Raw genomic sequence first — 19,064 nt, forward strand, 5'->3', positions numbered from 1 at the left:
GCTAGCTGTCCGTGTCAACCCTGAGGCTCAATACTTATTTGTTAAAGGAAGGATCCTGGACCAGTTGGTGGCAGTGGCGACTGTTTATGCTCCAAACAGCTCTCAGGTCTCATTTCTGTTGCAAACCCTGGAGGACCTATCCTCTTTTGCGCAGGGTATGCTGCTATTATGTGGAGAGTTTAACCTGATTTGCCAGCCTTTGCTGGACACGTCCACGGAAGATTTCGGAAACTTTTGCACTCCCTGCAGCTGTGTGATGTATGGCGCCTCCAGCATCCACAAAAAAAGAAACTACACATTTTACTCTAACCCCCATGACTCCTATAGCTGCCTAGACTATATCTTCATACCTCACTTTTATCTACCCCAACTGTCCTCCACTCAGATAGGTAACTTGCTCCTCTCCGACCACGCACCAGTCTCTTGTACGATCCAGATCCTCTCACTCAGCAAACCACAGTTTACATGGTGTCTTAAGGAGTCTCTCCTCCTTGACTCGTTGGGTTATTGATGACTTCAGGTCAGACAAACCTATTTTCAGTCGGAAAATGCTATGGACCAAACACCACTCCCTCTACAATGGGAAGCCCTTAAATGTGTTCTGAGAGGAGTATTAATAGGTCATGGCTCCTGTATTAACTCCTTATGGATGGAGGGCATACCTATACGCCCTGAGCCCACTCCCTTTCTATGCAGCGGTGCAGTGTGCTATTATAGACACGGCGTTCAAAGTTGAACATAGCGTCTAAAGCGAAAGTAAACTAATGCCGGTTAGCTCAGGGAGCTGTTCAGGATCGCCGCAGCGAAATCGCGGCATACCGAACAGCTTACAAGACAGCCGGAGGGTCCCTACCTGCCTCCATGCTGTCCGATCACCGAATGACTGCTCAGTGCCTGAGATCCAGGCATGAGCAGTCTAGCAGCAGAATCATTGATCACTGGTTTCCTATGATAAACCAATGATCAATGTAAAAGATCAGTGTGTGTAGTGTTATAGCCCCCTATGGGAGCTATAACATTGCAAAAAAAAATAAATAAATAAGTGAAGATCATTCATTTAACTCCTTCCCTAATAAAAGTTTCAATCACCCCCCTTTTACCAATAAAAAAAAAGAAAAAAAAAACTGTAAATAAAAATAAACATATGTGGCATCGCCGTATTCGGAAATGTCCGAATTATAAAAATATATAGTTAATTAAACCGCACAGTCAATGGCGTACACGTAAAAAAATTCCAAAATCCTAAATAGCGTATTTTTGGTCACTTTTTATACTATTTTATATAAAAAAAATTAGCCCTCATACCACCCCATACGCAAAAAAATTAAAAAAAGTTATAGTGGTTAGAACATGACAATTTTAAACGTATACATTTTCCTGCATGCAGTTATGATTTTTTCCAGAAGTACGACAAAATCAAACCTATATAAGTAGGGTATTATTTTTATCGTATGGACCTACAGAAATAAAGATAAGGTGTAATTTTTACCGAAAAATTTACTGAGTAGAAATGGAAACCCCAAAAAGTTACAAAATGGCATTTTTTTTCTATTTTGTCGCACAATGATCTTTTTTTCCCATTTTGCCGTAGATTGTTGGGTAAAATGACTGATGTCAATATAAAGTAGAATTGGTGGCGCAAAAAATAAGCCCTCATATGGATTTTTAGTTGCTAAATTGAAAAGGTTATGATTTTTAAAAGGTAAGGAGGAAAAACATAAATGCAAAAACTGGAAAACCCTCCGTCCCCAAGGGGTTAAAAAAGGTGAAGGTGGAAAAGTTGAGATGTCTTTTAGAGGCCCTGAACTCATTAGAGGCTCAACAGGAATCGTCTTTGAGAGCCCTAATTAAAACATAGCAAGACATTTGCACTTTGCTGAATGATCGGTTCAAACAATACAGGCAGCGATGCTCTAGGGCCTTCTACAAATGGGGTAATAATTCCGAGAAGTACTTAGCTAGGGCACTTCGAGATAAGAGGGCAGCATTATGTGTCCCGTCCATTGCCACGCCTCGGGGTGGGAGGGGGCGATCGTACCTCACTAGTGAGATCCTGAAGGCCTTTGAACGTTACTATGCGGACCTCATACCCAAAGAGGCTAGAGACCCCAACCTGTGTGCCAGCTACCGCCCTATATCCTTACTTAACACAGACACTAAGTAATTTGCAAAACTACTGGTGGATCGCCTGGTGGGTGTTCTGGGTCCCCTTGTCCACCCTGATCAATCTGGTTTTATTAAGTCTAGGGAGGAGCGTGACAATACAGTGTTCTCCATAGTGCATCAGGCCACTGTCAGTCGCCGTCCCTTGATGCTTCTCTCTCTCGACACCGAAAAGGTCTTTGATCGGGTGGACTTGGGGTTCTTGGAGGCCTCACTGATGCAGATAGGCCTAGGTCCCTCAATGTTAGGATGCATAATGGCCCTGTATAGAGATCTGCAAGCTTGTGTGAGAGTCAACCGCTCTATCTCCTCCCCCATTCCTATCCGCAATGATAAGAGGCAGGGATGTACACTCTCCACCCTCTTCTACATTCTCTGAATGGAACACCTCCTGAATGCTCTCCGCCTGGACCCTAACATTTTGGGCTTCCTTCAAGAGGGAGACGAGCATCTCTGTTCAGCCTTTGCAGATGATTTACTTAAAATCTCCTCCCCCCATACTTCTTTGCCAGCGATCTCCCAAGCCCTCAAATTGTACTCCCATTTTAGCAACCATAAGGTTAACATGTGCAAGTGTGTGGCCCTCAACATTACCCTTCCAGCATCTGAAGTGGCGCAACTTAAACAGCTACACCCATTTCGCTGGAACCCCATGTCGATTAAATATCTGGGGGTGCATGTCCCAAAAAACCCACTAGATAACTTTGCTTTTAAATTTCCCACCCCTGATAGCGACTATTGACGGTGGACCACTGGCACAGTCTCCTGGCTGGGCAGTGCTAACATTCTAAAATGAATGTTCTACCGCGTCTACTATACCTCTACCAGGTGGTCCCTGTCGTCATCCCCATTCCCTTTTTTAAAAAGGTTGGATAAACTGTTTCGGGCATTCATCTGGGCAGGGAGACCATCAAGAATAGCCAAGCAGATCTTGACACGCCGTAAGCAAGCGGGTGGACTGGTGGTCCTGGACTGCAAGGCCTACTATATGGCTTCAATGCTGGCCAGATTCTTGGACTTCTTTCATGGTCGCACCACTAAGAGATGGGTGTGAGTCGAGGTGGGTGCAACTAGATTTGAGGTCACGTCCTTCCCGTGGCTGCCACCCGGGGCAATCCCAACTAGGCTACAACAGGAACTACCATGGGTCACTAGGGAATTGATCATGGCATACAAGAGATACATCTCTAAAACAGGACTTATCGAACTAGATGGTCCACTGACTCCTCTTTCTCTGCCGTATGGAGGAACTGATGGCTGACTCATTGGGTTGTCAGGAGAGATATGTAGTGATATGGCAGCCATGGCTAGCTTTCATAGAGTCACCGCTTTTTAGGGCAGATTAAACGCTAAGATTATGTGGGGGACCTCTTCTCTGGCCTTGTAGGGTAGCTGAGCCTCTGGATGTAGAGTTGATGAGTGGGGGTTCGTGGATGGCGACCGAAGGAGAGTGGGTTCTGTGTTGTTAGTGTTTGTATTTACCCCCCTGTTACCCCCCCTCCCCTCCATACTTACCCCTCCCTACTTGCCCTATCCTGGCATCCCTCTTTGCTTCCTCTGGTTCCCAATACCTTATTCCACTATACTCTTCTCTCTTAACCCCTTAAGGACCTGGGGTTTTTCCATTTTTGCATTTTCGTTTTTTCCTCCTTGCTTTTAAAAAAATCATAACTCTTTCAATTTTGCACCTAAAAATCCATATGATGGCTTATTTTTTGCGCCACCAATTCTACTTTGTAATGACATCAGTCATTTTACCCAAAAATATACAGCGAAACGTGAAAAAAAATCATTGTGAGACAAAATTGAAAAAAAAATATGCAATTTTGTAAATTTTGGGGGCTTACGTTTCTACACTGTAAATTTTTTGGTAAAAATGATACCTTCTCTTTCTTCTGTAGGTCCATATGATTAAAATGATACTATGTAGGTTTGATTTTGTCGTACTTATGAAAAAGAATCATACCTACATGCAGGAAGATTTATACGTTTAGAATGGTCATCTTCTGACCCCTATAACTTTTTTTATTTTTCCGTGTATGGGGCGGTATGGGGGCTAATTTTTTGCGCCGTAATCTGAAGTTTTTAGCGGTACCATTTTTGTATTGATAGGACTTATTGATCGCTTTTTTATTCATTTTTTCATGATATAAAAAGTGACCAAAAATACACAATTTTGGACTTTGGAATTTTTTTGCGCGTACGCCATTGACCGTGCTGTTTAACAATATGTTTTTACAATTCTGGCATTTACGCACGTGGCGATACCACATATGTTTATTTGTATTTTTATTTACACAGCTTTTTTTTTATGGGAAAAGGGGGGTGATTCAAACTTTTGTTAGGGAAGGGGTTAAATGATCTTTATTCACTTTTTTCTCTTTTTTTTTTTTTGCAATGTTATAGCTTTTTATACCTAGGCTGGTAACCATGACAAGGGGACATCCTCTATGTCTAGAGGAAAGAAGGTTTCACCATCACAGACAGAGATGTTTTACTGTAAGAGAGACTATGGATCTCTCTGCCACATGATGTTGTGATGTCTGACTCAATAAACAAGTTCAAGGGGGGCCTGGATGTTTTTTAAATATACAGTATTTATCAGCATATAACACTTTTTAAACTAAAAAATATTAGGCTAAAACCCTACCTGCATATTATTCACTGATAAATCTTACTCTCGTCCCGGCACCCACCGCTGGTCACCATTTTAAAATGGCTCCAGCCAGACTGCAGACCTTGAAGAAGCAGGCCACACAATGCCAACTTTAAATCAACTGCCAGCGACGGCTGCAAGGGAATCTTTCCCCCCACCTCCCCCTCTTATCCCCTGCTTTTTTTTTTGTTTGTTTTCCCCTTACCTGGCCTGCAAGCTCCGTCACCCTCAGGTTCCGGCGGCGCGACGTTAGGGACGTCACTCGTCAGTGCGCAGTCAGCCCCAGACGTTGCCGGAACCTGAGCCTGGCATGGGCCAGGTAATAAACAAGCAGGTGATCAGAAGAGGAAGTCTGAAGAAATATGAGGTACATGGGCAAATCAGTGGGGGGGGGGGGGGGGAGATGTGTGGCAAAGGGGAAATCAGAGGCACAGAGGCTGATAAAGGGAAGGTTAAGTTCAGAGCTTCAAAGTAATTTATTTAAAAAAATTCCCCTCAAATTTCCTTTTTAAAATGGAGGGTGTGTGTTATACTATCGGGGGTAATAACTAATTTATGACTTATACATTATTAATTATGGTCAACAAAAATATTAAAAATATATTATGACCATTATGAATTGCCAAAAATATAAAAACAATGCTATTCACCATATCTGGGCCCGACAATTTTCCCAGATAGGAGTTCTATGAAGTAGTGGTAGAAGTAACTTTTGCAATATAGTAAAATGATAAAGTTATTATAAAAATGATATGCAGGTTTATTGGTTATATACTCTTTTATGTTAATTATTTGTAAACAGACCATGATATAAATGAAGATATATAAAAAATATCAATGACCTAATGTCAGATATAATTCAATGATAGATTAGTATGTTGGTTAATTCCATCCACAATAAAAGGTAGGTAACTTAATTAAATAAGAAACCTTTGTATCTTACCGACAGTATGCATAGTTGCACTTCTGGATAAAGGAAAGATGACTGCCTGGGGTCCATGGAAATGCCTGTAGTCATAACACATCATCAGAGAAAAATTCTCCCCCTAACTCTTCATGGCTCTGCCCCTTCAGGTAGCTTCTAAGAACTTCTGTAATGGGGATCTGTGATCCCCTTTGATTATCTTTTCCTTGTGATGCTTCCTCCCTCTGTCTCGCTTTCTCATCCTTTTAGCTTATTCCTTATCTTAAGCACCCACCCAAACAAATATCATGTCATCCAATGATGATCGGGCGTGTGTGTGTGTATGGAGATCTGGATCTAGTTACATGACATCACATCTAATAATTTATTACAATTACCTATATATTCTAGGTGTGACCAAATTTACTATAAGTAATATATATATATATATATATATATATATATATATATATATAAAACATAAAGGATGACCGCAGCACTCAATAGTAGTGAAAATATCAAAAAAGTGGCTTTATTCCAAAAGCAAACAGCAGCGACGTTTCGGTGTTCTCACAGCACCATTCTCAAGCTAAATAACAGTGATCACAGCGCAGTATATATAGAGGGTGAAATAAATCAATCATAATTACAAACAATTATAGATATGTAAACATTCATAAAGTGCCAGTGCATACAGTGCATCAAAAAAATATTAAGGGATGTACAATAGTCATCCAGATACAAGTGAGTGATATTAAAAACATTTCTATGCAGATCTTATACATAGGTAAAACAGAGAATGGTATAAAATATAAAAACAGTAAAGTATGTAAACAAACAACTTAAATACCATAGGGATTCAGGGCAGGTGTGTGGCGTCACTCACCTAGGAAGCGTGTCCCATGTGTAACAAGTGTAATGGCGGCGAACGCCAGTATAGCGATACAGCCAGTGTCATGGCGACGGACGCCAGTGTGTGTATAAATAAAGTTGTAAAGGAACGGACCAATCACTCAAATGGAACCAGATCACATGACTATCGGTGTAGTGTCAGTATGTTGGCCGGAGGCGCATGCGCACCGCTGCGAATCGCATAGCGGTGGCCATCTTACTGTAGGGCAATGCTGTATAAAGTGTTGGCAAGGCGCAAGTCAGCGCAGAATCGATGTTAAAGAAACTGTACTATAGTCCCCATGAGTGGGGACTATAGTACAGTTTCTTTAACATCGATTCTGCGCTGACTAGCGCCTTGCCAACACTTTATACAGCATTGCCCTACAGTAAGATGGCCACCGCTATGCGATTCGCAGCGGTGCGCATGCGCCTCCGGCCAACATACTGACACTACACTGATAGTCATGTGATCTGGTTCCATTTGAGTGATTGGTCCGTTCCTTTACAACTTTATTTATACACACACTGGCGTCCGTCGCCATGACACTGGCTGTATCGCTATACTGGCGTTCGCCGCCATTACACTTGTTACACATGGGACACGCTTCCTAGGTGAGTGACGCCACACACCTGCCCTGAATCCCTATGGTATTTAAGTTGTTTGTTTACATACTTTACTGTTTTTATATTTTATACCATTCTCTGTTTTACCTATGTATAAGATCTGCATAGAAATGTTTTTAATATCACTCACTTGTATCTGGATGACTATTGTACATCCCTTAATATTTTTTTGATGCACTGTATGCACTGGCACTTTATGAATGTTTACATATCTATAATTGTTTGTAATTATGATTGATTTATTTCACCCTCTATATATACTGCGCTGTGATCACTGTTATTTAGCTTGAGAATGGTGTTGTGAGAACACCGAAACGTCGCTGCTGTTTGCTTTTGGAATAAAGCCACTTTTTTGATATTTTCACTACTATTGAGTGCTGCGGTCATCCTTTATGTTTTGTATGAATTGGACCCAAGACCAGGGCCCCTAGACTGCTTGCACCATATCCATTTTTTCGGAAGTGCTGCCTACCAAAAAAGCTATATATATATATATATATATATATATATATATAGATAGATAGATAGATAGATAGATATACACACACACACCTCTACACCCAGTGTTTCCTCGAATACAATATGCAATATAAACCCTACCCCGAAAATAAGACCTAGGCAATGCCCGGGCTGCAAATATTAAAAAACAAACTTTAAAAAAGAAATCCCATGCCCCAATTAAAAAAAAAAATGTTCTGACCTTCATGATGACGTGGTCCCCGTCCAAATTGCCCGTTCCGTTCGCCTGCAATCGCCGCTGAAATCCCGTAACTTCCGGGTTCATGTATCTCCCTTACTTCCGGTCTGCACTTCAGGTCCCACAGTGCCTTGCGTGTCTAGCATGGCACCAGCCCAGCCTCCACTGCCTCACTTCTCCACCCCCATTACGCCCACACATTCCTCTCCTCCCAACCCCCCCCCCCCCCCCCCGTTCTGCTACGCCCCCAGCTTCCCCTGGCAGCCTGTCTCATCCAATCTCTGCTAACCAGGATGCCCCCAGCAGTTGCAAAACTACAACTCCCAGCATGCCCAGACAGCTGAAGGCACCCTGGTTTGCAAAAACTGGTTCTTGGAGCAGGGGGGAGTGCCTGCCTCTGCACACACAATTTACTTTCACTTCTATAAGCAGGGGAGAACAGCGATCTCATGCCCTCTCCTGACCTGTAGCACTATATTACTGCAGCTTCAGCGCTGATCAAAGTGGGGACACATACTTCTATAGCCCAGACGCAGGGGAGTGCACTCCTGGGCTATAGAAGTCTGTATTCTTGTTCCGATCAGCGCTGAGTCCTCGGTGATATAGTGCTGCCGGGAGGACACAGAGATAAACTGGACCGATGTAGGGGAGAGTGCAGGGGGACAAATACAGGGGACAAATGAGATTAGTTTTTTGGACTGAGGCAGGGCAGAACACTGTCAGGTCACGCTCTCCCCTGCCATGGGAGAAGAATGAATGTGAGAGTGTGCGCAGGGGCTGCTCTAATTGGCTGAAGCAGCTATTGCATATTCAAAGCTGCTCAGCCAACCACGTAGGAGGGGGGGGGGGGGTAAATGAATATTTATCAGATGGGGTGGGCAGAGGCCGTGCACGGGGCGGGCAGCTGAACTGAAGGCTGAGTGGGGTATTGTGGGAATGTGTTACGTCACGGCCCCCAGTATAACGGAGGTGGATGGGGGGTTGCAAGTCACCAGAAACCTGAACTGCTGATCTTCCTGTCTGACAAAAGAATCAGTGAAAACATACTTTCCATGCAAGATGGGTGATGTAAGTGATTTACAAAGTTATATAACTTTAATTTCTGCACCTAAACCTGTCCATTTTTTCTCCATGAGACATCTCCTTTAACTTACCTTCGTCCTCCGTTCCCCCATTGCTAAGGAAACGGCCTCACTGTTCTCTGCTGCTCTTGCTGTTTCCTGGTGTTGGGACGCCTCAGAGTCCCAACACATTTAACCTTTATTTCACATTTGCTACATCTTCCATTGTTGTTGAGCCTCTCAGGGACATTTCCATTGTTGATGATATCCCCAGCTTACAATGCAAAAACCATACAAAGATGGATGCTTTACACCATTTGAATCTCTCATATTCTAACATCTGATTTTATCGGTACCAAATAGCCCGACAATATGCTGATAAATACGGTAATATTACAGGTTATGGATCCTAGATTATGTGTATAAAATGTTGATCTAGAAATTTATTCTGATCGCCATATTGGAGTCGAGAAGGAATTTTTCCTCTGTCATGGGGAAATTTGCATCAGCCTCATTGGGTATTTTGCCTTCCTCTGGATCAACATAGCAGGGTTTTAAGTTGAACTCGAAGGAATCTTGTCTTGTCAACCTTACAAACTATGTTACTATTTTAGGGGACAGCAGACACCCTCTCATTCATGGTTCCAGCATGACTCCTCATCTGATCTCTAGTCCCCTCCAAAGCAACCAATCCCATTCCTAGTTCACAGCATGGCTCACCATTCCATCCATAGTCCCTTGAATGGCTCTTATCCAATTCATGTCTGCATAAATGAGCCTCCATTTCTTTCTAGTTTCCAGCATGAATGCCCACTTATCCCAGATCCTCAGATTGCCTTATTGTTAGTTCCCATCATGGCATTATGGGCCTCATCTCATTCCTAGCCCTTAGCATTGCGTTATCATTCATTACTGGTACCCAGCATTACTCTTCCTCTCATTTGTGGCCTATAGCATGGTTCCCATTTTTATTTCTGGCCACAGCATGCACCCCTCCCTTTCTTGGCCCCAGCATGGCTCCTTTCCCCATTGCAGCAGCATTTGGCCTTCACACTTTTTAGTCTCTAGCAACCACCATACTATTGCTCACTGGTGCTGGAAATGCTCCTTTTTCTTCTTCAATGAATGATATGGTACAACTTGTCCTACGAAAAAAGCAAGTCATTCTCTAGCTATGTCTACATACAAATAAAAAGTTATGGAACTTGGAAGGTAGGGATAAAAAAAAACACACACACACACACACACACACACACAACACTGTCAACAAAACTGCTGTTTAGGGTGGGGGTTAAATGGGGAATGTTCAGTTTTTACTGTTTAAAGACAATCGCTACTTTATCTTTTTTTTTTAAGACAAACTTTTTTCATAAATAATGAAGAAATAATGTTATGTTTTTCTAGCTTATACTTTAATAAAGGGTGTTACTAAAACAATAGTGCTCATGTATAGATGCATATTGTATGTAAAACTTCTAATTTTGTAAATTGGAGAATGAACATTTTTGGTTGTTGTTTTAACACATGATTAAATAAAAGGACATTGGGTGACTAAGTCAGATAGAATTCTTTCCAATATGCATTGCCAAGTAACAACCCAAACATCACTGACCGAAAGGAAACAGACTTTTTTTCCCCACTAGTACAAGCTGTCAATGTCAGTTCTGGTCTTTGAGCTGCTGCAAAGTTTTTAATATTTTTTTTTCGGCGTACCTCAGTGGGTGTCCGTGGGTCCGTAGCACCTTTAGCTGCGTGACCCCGGCCCTGCTGGGTCGCTGCGGTCTGCCGCCAGCCTTTTTTTTTGGCGCAGATCTTTTTGTGTGCGGACCCTCTTAGTTATAAAAGAGCGGTCCGCCACCGTTTGTTAAAGCCCACCCACCGCTGATCAGTCCCGTAGTACTGATCAGCTTTTTTTTTTTGTGGTGCCGGCGCTTTTTTGGGGGTTTTCTAGCGTGTTTTCGAATCCATAGGCTGTCCGTGCCACCAGTAGCAGGCGTGTACTGTGTGGCCGGACCTTACCTGTGTGTGCGGCGTGCCTCACCGCTGTCAGTGATTTATCACTGATCAGCGTTTTTTTTTTGTGGTAAAGGCACCTTTTTCAGTTAACGCGTATTTTTTTTTGCACCCATAGGCGGTCCGTGCCACCAGTAGCAGGCGTGTACTGTGTGGACGGACCGTACCTGTGTTTGCAGCCTGTCCCACCGCTGTCAGTGATTTTTCACTGATCAGCGTTTTTTTTTTGGTTCAGGCGGGTGCATTTTTTTCGGGGTAAAGCGTTTCTTTAATTACATTTTTCGGGTTTTTTGTGTGTGGGGGTCTGTGTACAAGCCACCAGCCACTGTTCTGGGCTGAGTGGCCGGACCCCCCACTGACTTCTGCGCCCCCTGCCGCCACAAGCGCTAATCAGTGCGCACACCACTGATTAGATAAACACTTTTTTTGGGGCGCAGGGTTTTTTTTTGCGCTAGAAGTCCCCCTTTTTTTTTTTTTTTTTTTAAAGTCCCCTTTTTATTTTATATTTTTTTCTGTTAGGGCGGGTTAGTTTAGTTAGGTTAGGGCGGGTTAGGGAGGTAGTATCGCACCACACTACACGCAGCACACACACCAATAAGGTTTTTCCCACCCACACACACACATACCCGTATCCCCATTAGAGTAGGGAAATGGCCCGCAGAGTGTTTTCGGCGGAGGAGGCATATGACATAATTGCCTCCGACTCTGAAAGCATCTCCGAGGACGATGAAGACCCCACCTTCCTTATTTCATCGTCCTCCTTATCATCTAGTTCAGATGATGAGCCACCAAGGCTGCCCTTGACTCTGTGCCCCATGCTAGTATGAGTCCCCCTGGTGCTCATACTAGTGAAGCCCCCCTGCCAAGGCCACTGGTACCTCATACTGGAGAACTTGACTGGGCTGAGCTGGCGGACCACGAGCCTGTGATTCCTGAGTTTGTTGGCGACTCAGGAATCAAAATTAACATCGCCGGGTTCATTGAAAAGGACTTTTTCGGTCATTTTTTCAGTGACAACTTTGTTAATTTGATGGTTACACAGACGAATCTGTATGCCCAACAGTTCGTCGCTGCTAACCCGGGCTCACTTTTAGCTAGACCCGGCGGCTGGACTCCAGTCGATGCAGCCGTAATGAGGACCTTTTGGGGCTAAAAAACCCAGTGTCAGGCAATATTGGAGTGGGGACGTCTTTTACCAGACACCCCTCTATAGTATGGCCATGACACGTTCCCAGTTCAAGGCCATTCGGAGATGTTTGCATTATGCTGATAATGCGGCATGTCCCCCCGAACTGATCCCGCGTATGACCGCCTGTATAAAATCAGGCCGGTCATCAATCACTTCGGGGGCCAGATTTTGGGAGGCCTATGTCCCGGGGCGGGAGGTCTCTATTGATGAGTCGCTCATCAGCTTCAAGGGGAGACTCAGCTTCCGGCAATACATCCCGACCAAGCGAGCGCGGTATGGCGTGAAGATGTATAAACTTTGCGAGAGTACCTCCGGGTACACTTGCAAGTTTATAGTGTATGAGGGACGAGATTCCCGTTTTGAACCCCCAGAATGTCCCCCCACTCTGGGTGTTAGCGGGAAAATCATTTGGGGCCTTTTGCACCCATTGCTAGATAAAGGTTACCACCTTTACGTGGATAACTTTTATACTAGTATCCCTCTCTTTTCATCCCTCGCCGCCAGATCCACGGTCGCTTGTGGGACAGTCCGGAAGAATCAAAGAGGCCTTCCGTCCCATCATTCCCTACATGCTCCTATCCCCCGGGGTGAGTCCCATGCCTTTTCCCATGAGAACCTGTTGTTGGTCCGGTATAAGGACAAGAGGGATGTCCTTATGCTCACCACAATTCATGGGAATGGCAGCACCCCTGTCCCTGTGCGAGGTACCGCGGGACCGGTCCTCAAGCCCGATTGTATTCTGGACTACAATCGGTATATGGGGGGGGGGGGTTGATCTTTCTGATCAAGTCCTCAAACCATATAACGCCATGCGGAAAACACGTGTATGGTATAAAAAGGTTGCTGTCTACATGGTACAGGTTGCCATGTACAACTCTTTTATACTGTACCAGAACGCTGGCAACACAGGGACATACCTGGAGTTCCAAGAGGTAGTTCTAATCTCATCTTTGGTGACCGCCAAAGAGCGGGTCAGAGCACCTCTGGAACTTTAGGTCCCCGGATCGTCCCCGGCCAACACTTTCCAGGTGTGATCCCCAACACTGGAAGGTCGGGACGAACCCAGAAAAGATGCAGAGTGTGTCACAGGAAGGGGAGACGGAGGGACACCACCAGTCAGTGTGATAATTGCCCCGATCATCCGGGCCTCTGCATAGGCTGCTTCAGGGAGTATCACACTTCCCTGGGGTACTAAATTTTCCATCCTTTGCCCTAAATTTCATTCCCCAGAATTCGGCTCCAATGTACCAGTCCAGGATACATGGTCTTCCAAATTTTATACCAAAATATCCTACCCCCAAAAAATCAAACCCAAATTCTCTTTCCCAATGCCCCTCATAATATCTTTGTTCCCCAAAAAATGGGTCATGGGACACAGAGTCAACAGCATTGGAGGTTTGCAGTTGCCTCAAATGTGAAACGCTCTCTCCCCACCTGAGTGGGTTGCGCATTTGAGGTAACAGAATAGGACGGCCCCACACATCCCCTTCCCAGAATGATGATTCAGAGTATAGGGTTTGGGGCGGGCATCCTTTTTACTTTTGGCTGTACTCTGGGTCATCATTCTGGGAAAATAATTGGCATATCAGTACTAAAATTGCAATTTTCTTCCCCCCATAGTACTCTTCATCCATTCCTGGAAAATAAATGAAGGGATCACCCGTCTGTTCCAAATCTCCACTTCACCCTATACACCTTCCCTAGGGGGTGTACTGCTTGTAATAATCTCACATATGGGTGTTCCTTTCTTGTATTTTCCTCTGAATGTATGTAACTGTTAGGTAACAAACATCCGCCTCAAATGCGAAGAGTTCTCGCTGAGCTCTGTCGTATTTCCAGGCGACAATTCGGAGTCACATGTTAGTTGTTCCCAGAAAAATGAAGCAGAGCATAGGTTGAAAATTGCAATTTTCAAAAGCTACCCTTCATCCATTCCTGGAAAATAAATTTAGGAAACACCTGTGCATTAAAAATGTGCTTTTTTCCCCTATACCCATTCCTCAGGGTGGGTACTTTCTGTAATGGTGTCACATGTGGGTGTTTCATTTTTGTATTTTCCTCGGAATGTATGTAACTGTCAGCTACTGATATGCCAAAGGCCACAAATACAAAGTGACCTTTATGACTTCTGAGCCTTGTTGTGCGCCCGCCCAGCACGTTCCCCATATGTGGATGTATTTTTATAGTCAGGGGGAAAAGCCCTCCAAAATTTGTAACCCAATTTCTCATATTACTCCTTGTGAAAATGTTAAAAAATTGGGTAACCCCAGCATTTTACTGTAAAAAAAATCAAATTTTTCAATTTATGGCCCACTTTTCAAAAAACCTGTGAGGTGTTATTTCCCACTGTACCCCTTGTTACGTTCATTGAGGGGTGTAGTTTCTAAAATGGTGTCACATGTGTTTTTTTTTTTGGGCTGTTATTGCACAATGGGGGCTTTATAAATGCACATGACCCCCGACTTCAATTACAACAAAATTTTCACTCCTTCTATTCTGAGCATTGTAGTGCATCCACAGAGCAATTTACATCCACATATGGGGTATTTTTTTTTCTCAGACAAAATTGTTCTACAAATTTTGGGGGCCTTTTTCCCTATTACCCAATGTGAAAATGAAACATTTGGGGTAACACTATCAATATAGTGCAAAAAAATCAAAAATTTCACTTTTACGGCCCACTGTTCATAAAACCTGTGAGGTGTAAGTACTCACAGTAACACTGTTACGTTCCCAGAGGGGTCTAGTTTCCAAAATGTAATGCCATGTGTTTTTATTTTTTTTTACTGTCCTGGCACCATAGGGGCTTCCTAAATGTGGCATGCCCCACGAGCAAAATTTGTAACTCCTCTTCTGAGACCTGTAGTGCGCCAGCAGAGCACTTTTCACCCCCATATGGGGTGTTTTCTGAATCGGGAAAAATTGGGCTTCAAATTTTGGAGGGTATTTTCTGCTTTAACCCTTTGTAAAAATGTAAAATTTTTGGGAAACCAAGCATTTTAGGTAAAATTTATTATTATTTTTTTTACATATTGCAAAGTCATGAAATCCCTGTAGGGTATTAAGGTTCACTTTACCCCTTGTTACATTCCCCAAGCGGTCTAGTTTCCAAAATGGTATGCCATGTGTTTTTTTTTGCTGTCCTGGCACCATAGGGGCTTCCTAAATGCGGCATGCCCCCAGAGCAAAATTTGCTTCAAAAAAGCCAAATGTGACTCCTTCTCTTCTGAGACCTGTAGTGCGCCAGCAGAGCACTTTTCACCCCCATATGGGGTGTTTGCTGAATCCGGAGAAATTGGGCTTCAAATTTTGGGGGGTATTTTCTGCTATTACCCTTTTTAAAAATGTAAAATTTTTGGGAAAACAAGGATTTTAGATAATTTTTTTTTTTTACATTTGCAAAAGTCGTGAAACCCCTGTGGGGTATTAAGGCTCACTTAATTGCTTGTTAAGTTCCTCAAGGGGTCTAGTTTCCAAAATGGTATGGCATGTGGGGGTTTTTAGCTGTTCTGGCACCATAGGGGCTTCCTAAATGCAACATGCCCCCCAAAAACCCCCCAAAAAAATTTCAGAAAAACTTACTCTGCAAAATCCCCTTGTCGTTCCTTTGCTTCTGAGCCCTCTACTGCGCCCGCCGAACACTTTACATAGACATATGAGGTATGTGCTTACTCAAGAGAAAATGGGCTACAAACAGAAGTAAGAAAATTTTCTCCTTTTACCCCTTGCAAAAATTCAAAAATTGGGTCTACAAGAACATGCAAGTGTAAAGAATTAAGATTTTGAATTTTCTCCTTCACTTTGCTGCTATTCCTGTGAAACACCTAAAGGGTACACACTTACTGAATGTCATTTTGAATACTTTGGGGGTGTAGTTTTTATAATGGGGTCATTCATGGGGTATTTCTAATATGAAGACCCTTTAAATCCACTTCAAAACTGAACTGGTCCCTGAAAAATATTGAGTTTGAAAATTTTGTGAAAATTTGGAAAATTGCTGCTGAACTTTGAAGCCCTCTGGTGTCTTCAAAAAGTAAAAACACAATTTTATGATGCAATCGTAGACATATTGTATATGTGAATCAAAATTTTTTTTTATTTTGAGTATCCATTTTCCTTACAAGCAGAGAGCTTCAAAGTTAGAAAAATGCAAAATTTTCAATTTTTTCATCAAATTTTGGGATTTTTCACCAAGAAAGGATGCAAGTTACCATAAAATGTTACCACTATGTTAAAGTAGAATATGTCACGAAAAAACAATCTCGGAATCAGAATGATCAGTAAAAGCATTCCAGAGTTATTAATGTTTAAAGTGACAGTGGTCAGATTTGCAAAAAACGCTCTGCTCCTTAAGGTGTAAAATGGCCTGGTCCTTAAGGGAATAAGTAGGAAAGAACCTGGGGTTAAAAAATAAATAAATAAAAAATAAAACCCTAATAAAAAAATTTAAACCCCTCAAACTTTACCTTTATTATTGATACACTTACTAAAACACTCTTTGTGAATTAAAAACTTTAAAAATAAAAAAGATAGTCACTGCCTATTGTTATGATTTGCACTGGGCATAATCCCTAGTTGGTTAGCAATATGTCTAACCAGTAACTAAAACCATGACAATGTGCCCAATCTACATGTTTTGCTGTGTGCGCAAAGTCATTAGGAGGGTAATAGGCAGTGATATGCACAATCAATCTGCTGGGGGTATTTGTGACATATGTTCTGAGTATGTCATAGGTACTCACAGGACATTAGCAAGGACCAGGCATTAACACTGAACATGTACGTTGCATGTCCTCTTCAGGTTAAATAACAAAGAACGGCTTAAGCTTCATAAACTTTTACTTTGTGGTAATAACGGTAATGTGCAGCTTTATTTTATGATTTATTTTTCTGTAAACAAAATGTTTTGTGTTTGTTTGTTTTTTTAACATTTGTATAATTTTTTTTAGCTCCTGTTAAATGAATTAAACATGCAATCAAGCATAAATAATACATAGAAATACTTTTCTAGTGTATTATGCCTGTAAGCCTAAAAAGTATACAGACACGAACAGGGGGACCATGAGTAGACTTGGATGCCATGGCAACCCATATGAAGTCCATAATCACATTGTGAGTGAGGCAATAGTATCACAGAGGGTTCCCCCTGAATCCTATTTACTGTGGAATTTAAAGGGTTTGAATGATTGGGATTAGAGTCATCTCCAATCCCAGCCACTACATATACAGGAGGTATTAACAATATAACTCAGCTGGTACCCAGCTTGTGATGGTACTGGCATTGCTCCTTAGTCCACACCATCACAGCGCTATATTATATATATATATATATATATATATTTATTTATTTATTTATTTATTTATTTTTTAATGCAGGGCAAAAATTCATCACAGATTACATTTTATATATAACAAAAAAATAAAAAAATAAATAAAAAAACAATGAGATAAAACAGGGAAGGCTTTTCAATATCACGGCCCCTATAGAATTCATTACTGAACTAAAAATATGAGAAAACTAGTATTTAGGTTTGATTTATATAAAAGTTATTGTTTCGGTTTACAATGGAAGCCACAAGTATCTAATAGATTCACTTTATAACAGACACCAGTGGCACCAAATGGACTCCATTGACTTTTAAATGGAATCTGTCTGGTTTTGGCAATTATAATTCAATAGGGTCCATCAGGTGCCCCTGAAATCCACTATAGAGGCTCTGAAGCAGATGTGAACACAGCCTGTGGTTTATGTTGCAATGTAATTTTCTTTAAAGGGGTATTGTGGGCAAAAACAACTTATCCCCTATCGAAAGGATAGGGGATAAGATGTCTTATTGCGGGGGGGCCCGCCGCTGGGACTCCCCGCGATCTCCCTGCAGCAACCCATATTCTGTGTGTAGCTACGTCGGAAGTTTCGGAAACCACCGGGCTTCCCAGACAGGGACGTGGCGTCACGCCACGCCCCCTCCATTCATTTCTATGGGAGGGGGCATAAGGGTCGCAACGCCCCCTCCCATAGACATAAATGGAGGGGGCGTGACGTCACGTCCCCATCTCGGAAACCCGGAGGTTTCCGAAGCTTCAGACGCAGCTACGCATAGAATGCGGGCTGCTGCAGGGAGATCGCGGGGGGTCCCAGTGGCGGACTCCCCGCAATCACACATCTTATCCCCTATACTTTCGATAGGGGATAAGATGTTTTTGCCCGGAATACCCCTTTAATGGAAATAGGATATCAGAGGCATACCCAAGGGTTTTTTAAGATGAGGAGACCATATAGTGGCTGAATGAGACAGCCTGGAGGTGGAAGCAGCAGCCTCAGGAGTCCTGAAAGTGACCTGGTGACAAAGTGGTGCAGTGGGTGGCAATACCAGTACCCGGTGACAAAGGTAGGTGAAAAAAGGTCTGATACGGAAGAATGTTTGTAACGGTGGAGCAGCGCCTTAAATCTGTTTGGCACTATCCATATTTGTGAAGTGTTGGAGTGGCCCCATGGTCAATCTACTCTGACGTATCAAGCATTGGTGGGTGGAAATCCTGGCTGATCCATGCCTGATTCATCTTCACAAAGGTAAGTCTCTCCACATTTTTAATGGACAGACGAGTTCTCCTTGGGGTGACTATGGGACACGGTGGAGGATGAGGAGGACACTGTCGCAGGACCAACAGCCTGAGAGCATGGAGGCGAAAGCGGGTGACCTGTCCAAGTTGCTGTTGTGGCTGTGCAGGAACCACATTCAATCAGTGGGCTGTAAAAGACATGTATTGTCCCTGACCATAGTTACAGCTCCACACATCAACACTGTCGTGTACTTTGGTAGAGTGGGGTGGTGGGTGTTTATACCAGTACCCGGTGATGAAGG

At 42.9% G+C, this 19,064-nt stretch overlaps 1 protein-coding gene across 4 annotated transcripts in view; it reads right to left on the minus strand.

The window, feature by feature from the left end:
- The window catches only part of LOC130284277 (putative methyltransferase DDB_G0268948), a 148,689-nt gene that overhangs the window by 48,477 nt on the left and 81,148 nt on the right, over positions 1 to 19,064 (minus strand). The window contains exon 1 of one of the 4 annotated variants that reach the window (XM_056534482.1): positions 7,942 to 8,091. The exons of the other annotated variants lie outside the window; for them this stretch is intronic. Coding sequence (XP_056390457.1) covers positions 7,942 to 8,025 — 84 coding nt within the window. The 5' untranslated portion in view covers positions 8,026 to 8,091. Of the gene's footprint in view, positions 1 to 7,941; positions 8,092 to 19,064 lie in introns of those variants that run through there. 4 annotated transcript variants of the gene reach the window in all.

The sequence above is a fragment of the Hyla sarda genome, chromosome 8 (genome assembly GCF_029499605.1).
Source record: "Hyla sarda isolate aHylSar1 chromosome 8, aHylSar1.hap1, whole genome shotgun sequence".
NCBI lineage: Eukaryota > Metazoa > Chordata > Amphibia > Anura > Hylidae > Hyla > Hyla sarda.